Genomic DNA, 7,770 nt, shown 5'->3' with positions numbered 1-7,770 from the left:
ACGTGTGAGAGCGCACACTTCTTAAGTGATTTACACCACTTTCTGGTTCTTTTAATGTTGAAGAAGTTAGAACCATAAAGAGAAATGGATTTCCTTTTACTGTCACTCACCCATGAAACATAGGGCTCTATGTGGCCCTATGAGGACTCTATGTGGTCTTGTGGCCTCAAGATCATAAATTCCCTGGGTTGGATGGAAAAAGTGGACTTTGAAGAGTGCCTCCTGCTGGGTCTACGTGACCCACTAATTCACGTGGTGTATTTGGGACCATCCGTATAATGGGTTTGGGCAAATGCGGGGTGAGGAATTCAGGTCTTCCTTTTCCCTAAATCCTACTTCACCTATTTGGATTTGGAAAGGGCTGAGGAGGGCATTTGCAAATGTGTGGTAAATGAATTAGCCTCAGGTTCACTTTGTCTGGGTCAGACCCAGCCAACTTGATAATCAGTGGTACCACTTTGGGAAGCCAGGCTGACAACAGCTCTGGAAACAGAGTAGAACGTCACATAAGGGCAATCACTCCCCTTTTGCCGGCAGGGTTGTACTTGACCACCCTGGGTTTATGCTGCTACTCAAAGAAGCAAATGCTAATCATCTCTCCCTACCCAGGAAGGTGCATCAAGATCATCTTCTCCATCTCTCCACGGGGAAGCCAGACCATGCACAGCACAGAACACATTATCCAGGGCCTATTTGTGAAAGGGAAAATAATCCTCTCATTATATCTTTTTTTTTTTTTTTTTTTTTAAACTTTCCAGTAGCTTTCTTTTTTTTTTTTTTAAATTTTTATAGCTACTTTTATTTTTATTTATTTATTTATTTTTGGCTGTGCTGGGTCTTCGGTTCGTGCGAGGGCTTTCTCTAGTTGCGGCAAGTGGGGGCCACTCTTCATCGCGGTGCGGGGACCGCTCTTCATCGCGGTGCGGGGACCGCTCTTCATCGCGGTGCGGGGACCGCTCTTCATCGCGGTGCGCGGGCCTTTCACTATCGCGGCCCCTCCCGTTGCGGGGCACAGGCTCCAGACGCGCAGGCTCAGTAGTTGTGGCTCACGGGCCCAGTTGCTCCGTGGCATGTGGGATCTTCCCAGACCAGGGCTCGAACCCGTGTCCCCTGCATTAGCAGGCAGATTCTCAACCACTGCGCCACCAGGGAAGCCCCTCTCATTATATCTTAACATTCATAGATATTCTTTATTACAACTCTGTGGCAATGTAGGAACCTTAAGTGCATTCCAAACCCTCAAAGACACTTGCTGATAGCCAATGATGTTTTCACTGTGTGTAATATTATGTTGTTCTGTTTCTTTGAAGACTGGGGAGCAGTTTATCAGGAGAGGCCTATTAGGGACACTGCACGGGTATATGGAGATGTGAGCCCTAATCCCCAAGCCTGTAGGGATTTCAATGTCAACACCTGAGAAATCAGTGGATGAGATCATCTCTAGGACTCTTCCATTCCTGACATTCTAGGAGTTCACCTATCTCTAGTAACGTGAACATTTAATTAAGCAGAATTTTCCACTCTCCAGCTGTGCCAGACAAATGAGAGAACTCAATGCATGAACCGATAAGAAAAACCTACCCACACCCCAGGCTGCCTTACGCTGGTGGATGTCAGAACAAGAATTATTGTGGGTAATCAAAGAAGGGCATAAAAAAGAACAACACGTACATGGCAGACTTTGTATATCAGTGCCTTATGATTTGCCAATGCGTTCTTGAAAGTTAAATCTTCCATTACATAACTTTTCATCACTTTCTGAAAACTGTTTGAGTCGGGTTGGCATGTTTTATGATTTGCCTTGCTTCAGAGATAAGCACTTTGTCAACGATTAGATTAAAATTCTCAGGTACTTTTTTCATTTAAAAGGTTGAGGTTAGGGAGGGGTAAATTGGGAGTCTGAGACTGGCAGATACACACTACTATATATAAAACAGATAACCAACAAGGACCTACTGTATGCACAGGAGACTCTATTCAATATTCTGTAATAACCCAAAAGGGAAAAGAATCTGAAAAAGAATAGATACATGTATATGTATAACTGAACCACTTTGCTGTACACCTGAAACTAACACAGCATTGTAACTCAACTATATTCCAATAAAAAATTTTAAAAAAATACATGAGGGTAACTTTCTCAAGTTTCCCACCGGACATTGAGAACTACTGAGATATTTATCTCTGTGATATATATTGATACTATGTGAAAACAACTGCTGAGATAACCATTATTATTCAACAGCTGCAGATGTTTCAACCCATGTTAAATCCTGGGAAGAGGCTCAGAGACCACTGGCCTCCAGTCTAGGACTGTCTGAGACTGGGAATGAGTCCCTGCCCTGTCGCCTCTGCTGGCTACATTGATGCTGTGATAGCCTTTCGGTGACCACCTCTGACTGACCGAGATCATACAGAAGGCAGTCGCTAAGCCTGGGCAAGACAGGCTTTTGACAGATCTATGAAGGCCTGTGAATAGTGAACCCATTCCTCTGGCAGATGCAAGAGAGAAATAAAGTATTTCCTGCATATATATGTGGAACCTAGAAAAATGGTACAGATGAACCAGTTTGCAGGGCAGAAATTGAGACACAGATGTAGAGAACAAACGTATGGACACCAAGGGGGGAAAGCGGTGAAGGGTGGTGGTGGTGGGATGAATTGGGATATTGGGATTGACATGTATTCACTAATATGTATAAAATAGATAACTAATAAGAACCTGCTGTATAAAGAAAATAAATTAAAAAAAAAAAAGTATTTCCTGCATACCAAACAAGCTTCCAAGACCCTAACCAAGCTCCTCAGGAAAAGCTTCAAGTTGTAATTCCCTTAGTTTAAGCTGAATTCTGGGAAGAAATTTGGTTTGGAAAGAGTGTCCACTCATTCAACGAACTCCAGACATTTAATGATAGAAAGTAAATTTTCTGACTTGATCTGAGTTACTCCCAAGCCTGTACATTGTAAAACTGTGTAACTCGCATCTCTTTTTTTCTCAATGCATTTTGTTGAGTATAAAGAATACATGCTTATATATGTATAACTGAATCACTTTGCTGTACACCTGAAACGAACACAACATTGTTAATCCACTACACTCCAATATAAAATAAAAATTAAAAAAAAAATAAATAAAGGTTGAAATTAAAAGAGTGATGCCAAAGGAGAGAGCTGAGCAAAGAAGCTGTTATGTAGAATATTTAGAAGGGAAGACGCCATGTGCATCAGATAATAGTTCGTTTCAAAAACCTTACAGCCCTAAAATAAGTTGCTCTCCACGTAACGTAAACATGTGCAAGGGTTTGGAAATTAAGGAGCGTGTTGGGATTAAAGCCAGGGTGTGCACATTGGGCCTTTTTCTATATAGCCAGCCGTGAGCTTCAGGAAGATCTTTCCACTCCCTGACATCATTCCTACAGGCTGATGGGAAGAGTATTTCCTTTCAGTTTTGGCCCTGAAGGGGTCCTGTAGCCTGTTATTTGTTTAAAAAAAAAAAAAAGAATTAATTTTCTCCTCCAACGGCTTATATACTCCAATTCATGGCAATTTAAAACATTAGGTTTTTTTAAGCTCTTGCACTTATGGCACTGTTAACTGGAAACATACAGGCAGGGAAAGGGATTAACCTAGGATGTGCTTTTAACTCTACGTATGTGGAGAATTACAAACTAAAATGTGGGAGTTGAACTTGGCCACAACTGGACAAGACCAGGACTCTACATCAACACATTTCAGAGGTTTTTTTCCCCTTGACAGGTACTTTCACTCGACTAATATAATTGGGCAGTAGGAAAATAAGCTCTTATTCCTAAGAATATACAGATTATTTTGGAAGAAGCAACCTGAAATGGATTATGTGATTTATGAAAGCTTTTCTAAAATGAATGTGATTCACACACTCAGATAAACACAATTAATTTATTGACTGTTTTAAAAGGTTGTCTTAGCAAAGCCTTGATTTTTCTATTCTTTAGGGAGAAAAAAAAGCATATTCTGTTAGGCATCTTTCTATGGTAATACTCACAGAGATATATTATAAGGTTGTCCTCCAGGGGGTGTTAAATCTTCAGCAAAGCTCCAGTGTTGCTGCAAGGCGTTCAAATCCAGTTAGCACAGGCAGATAATGTGGCTTCCTTCTCACGGGGATGCAGGAGTTCTAGGGCCTGCATCCTGAATTTCACATCTCAGGCTTCTACACGAGACCTCATACTTTTCAGTAAGGCTAACGCAGGCATGAAAAGCCGGCGGCCGTGAGGTGTGTGCCATGAGCCCAGCCATACTGCTCTGAATGTCAGACGGCAAATCTTGGGCTGGCTGATCCATAGGGTTCACCCTGCTAAACTTTGCAAGACACTATTGTTACAGATAGAAACCATGGTGCTTTCCAAGGGCAGAAATGTGATTCCTGAAGGCCCAAAGATAACCTCATATGAGCTGGAGAAGGCTACGTCCGTCAAAATGGCAAAGGATCCTTCCTTCCTACTTAATCCCCTCAAAGGGCTATTTTTGCTGTTATTTCTTAATGAAACCATCCCTTGGGAGTCTGCAAACCTCTAGGTCTGGCAAACCAGCAACTTGAAGTAGTAAAAGTCTACAACGGCAAAGCATACAGTATAGCAGCTAAGAGGTCCGTTGGTTCTGGAGTTGACTGACTGGGTTTCAATATCTGCAGTACTACTTACAAGCTTATAATACTTCTCTAGGATCCTGAATTAACTACTTAAACTCCTGCGTCTCTGATTCGTCATTCACAGAAGACTATCTCATAGGGTAATGGTAGGATTAACCAAGACAACCCAAGGAAAGTGCTTGGTGTATAGTAAGGGTTCCATAAACAGTATTAGTTACTTTTATTCCTGAGTCTGGGGTCGAGTTCCCATGATGTGGCTCCAGGCCTGTCTCTCGCTTCCTGTTACATAGACCCCTTGGTCCCCGACACCTCCCTACTTTTATCCCTGTGTTCTGCTTCCTTTACCTTCCTCACCTACAGCATCTGATGAGATCCCACCCAAGTCTCAAGGATGACCTTTAACTGCAGCTTAAACCCGAAGAAACACAATTCCCTCCTCCGAGCACCAAATGAGCTTTCTCCTATCTCTGAACAATGTCAGGGACAGACTATCTTGATACACAGGTGTTTGCATTTGTCAAATATATGGAACTGTACGCTTAACATGGGTGCATTTTTTAATATGTAAATTATACCTCTATCAGCCAACCCAGTCAGAACATAATGAGAAGACCTCAGTCTTTGGAGTCAGGGAGACTTGGTTCAAGTTCGAGTTCTGATACTTTCTACTTGGCAGGTCACTGGACTTCTTTCACGCACGGCTTCCCCCTCTGCAGATGGGGTGGTTGTCACTTTCTCCCCTGGGAGTCAGGGTTTGGAGTCATCGTATACAAATGCCTCACACCATGCTTGCACACAGTTGATGCTACGTGATTATTAAGACCTTCCTTTTCGGCATGGCTATTTCTATGTTGGTCACACACCTCTGTCCACCAGAAGGTAATCCTGAGGACAGAATATGTGCTCCTTTTTTTTTCCCATGTGTCTAGCATAGAGTAGAAGTAGTGTGTTTTGCTAAACACACCGACTTTTGGGTAGCAAACACCTAGAGACAGCCCAACTTACGCCTCTGCAGGTTGCCACGCTATGTATTATCACTTAAGTTTGCTAAGGCTTAGTATTTTGAAGTCTGACATATTTTCCTTGGCTGATAGCTCAGCTATGGCGCCCCAGTGTACAGTAGAACTTAATAACATCTCTCACTGTGATCATTCTTTAGGTTCACAAGAGTTGTCTGTTTCTCTTTAAAGCAATGGAATGACTGTACTGTTTTCTGGACCAATAAGTCACTCTGGTTTTCATGGTTCAAAGTTAGGCTTTTATTTGGTTTCAAATTAAAAAAATAAATTTCATTATTAAATACTGAGATGGATAGAACTAAGGTTCAGAGAAGTAGCTGACTCAGGAATATGCCACCAGGAGTACAACGGAGGGGTGGATCACCTAAACGAAAATGATTTGTTATGCTGTCATGTTTGTTAAAAGTTCAACAGTGGCATGATTCAAAAGAAACTGAGATACAAAGTTTCAAATGTTTACAATGGATGAGAGAAGTAAACCACTTATTCTACTGCAATCCCAAACAGATTTCTTTTTCCATGCCAGTCAGTTCGGACACTACACCACTGTACTAATATCGTCGGGTTCGTCGGCTTTCTTTTGCCTGCTTGGCAGGGATTTCAAGTATTCAAGGTGTCTTCGCGCATCTTCCTGATTTTGCCTCACATAATACACCACATACGAGATCACCATGGTGAACCAGCCAAACATGGTGACCAGCATGGCATAATCAGTCGTTTTTTTAGGGAGGTTACAAAGGTCAGCGTCATTGGCAGCGTTGAGGAACGGTCTCCCGGCGTGTTCATCCAGCACGGAGGTCTTGCAGATCACATTGTGGGCTGTCTCGTGATTGGACACCATGCCCCTCAGAACTTGCTGGAGCGTACAGTCGCAGTGCCAGGGGTTGTTGGCAATCCTGGCCCTGGCCTTCAGGTTATTGAAAGCGTTTTTGTGCACGCTCTGAATCCGGTTGTCAGACAAGTCCAGAGTCTGCAGAGTTTCAGCGACTCCTTTGAAGGCATGCTCATCGATAAACTCAATGCCATTTTTGGACAGGTTGAGAACTCTTAGTTGATGGAGGTCCTTAAAAATCTCATTGGGGATGGATGTGATCTGATTGGAGTCCAGATACAGTAAGACTGTTTCAGGAGGAAGATCTCTAGGTATTTCCTTGAGATTTGCATTGCTACAGGTGACATTTAAACCCCCAGAGGAAGAACAAAGACAGCCCTTGGGACACATACTGGCGGAATGAAAGCACAGTATCATAAGAACAAAACTTTGTAGGAGGAGACACATGGAGAGGGAACGAGTTAACCACAGGTCCACCAGATTCATGCTGGGATGTCAGCATAATCACAAGCCCATTCTTCATTTATTCCAACAAGCGAGTGTGGTAACGCTTCCAGCCCTGTCCACACTGTTGATTTCCTTCTTGCGTGGTTCAAAGGGCTGCAGCTAATACACGTATCTCTTCATTATTCCGGTCCATGCTTGGGTACCTAAGGGAAAGGAAAGCAGATGCAATTAGCTCTTTTGCAAAGGGAGGTACATTGCAATTGAAAATGCTCTCAGGCATCTGGCATTTTATGTGGGCAGGAGAGTTGGTTATGCAGGTAATTTCCATCAACACCACTGGGAGTTATCTGTGTAATGGGGTCTCCTGCTCAAATCCCAGGTCCTGGGGGAAAGGACTGTCAATAAATGACATTTCCAAATGATGTTGACTTGTTGTTCATTGCACAGAATTAGAGCAGACAGTCCAGATTCCTCTCATTTCTACTGGCCTTCACCACATCCTGAACCCTTTGTAAATTTTACAGCAATAAGATGTAATTACCCCTTTGCTTCTTCCTACAATAACAGAGGCATCAAGGCAACTGAGCCCTTCACTTGGGCAGCAGTGAGAAATCATACTGATATTTACAGTTAATGACCATAGATAACAATATCTTTCATGGTTTTTGAATGGATGCCCAATTTGGACTATTTTCTCTAAAGAAATCTCTTACTTGAACCATGGAACGTATAAGTGCATTCCATCCTTCACAACAAAATGTTGCTAAGGACCTACAGCATGGAATCTCCAGAAGAGTTGCCTCCTTTGTGACCTCTTAAGATTACATTTTACCCGGAAGGAT

The 7,770-nt window shown here is 42.6% G+C and overlaps 1 protein-coding gene across 5 annotated transcripts in view; it reads right to left on the bottom strand.

Annotated features, from left to right (window-relative positions):
• Positions 1-5,878: 5,878 nt before the first annotated feature.
• The window catches only part of LRRC3B (leucine rich repeat containing 3B), a 97,816-nt gene continuing 95,924 nt past the window's right edge, over positions 5,879-7,770 (bottom strand). For all 5 annotated transcript variants that reach the window (XM_059921950.1, XM_059921949.1, XM_059921953.1 and 2 more), the window contains one exon: positions 5,879-7,131. In XM_059921950.1, the coding sequence (XP_059777933.1) occupies positions 6,188-6,967 (780 nt within the window). In that variant the 5' untranslated portion in view covers positions 6,968-7,131 and the 3' untranslated portion in view covers positions 5,879-6,187. The remainder of the gene's footprint in view (positions 7,132-7,770) is intronic.

This window comes from Balaenoptera ricei, chromosome 4 (assembly GCF_028023285.1).
Source record: "Balaenoptera ricei isolate mBalRic1 chromosome 4, mBalRic1.hap2, whole genome shotgun sequence".
Lineage (NCBI taxonomy): Eukaryota > Metazoa > Chordata > Mammalia > Artiodactyla > Balaenopteridae > Balaenoptera > Balaenoptera ricei.
This window is presented reverse-complemented; position numbering and strand designations above follow the sequence as displayed.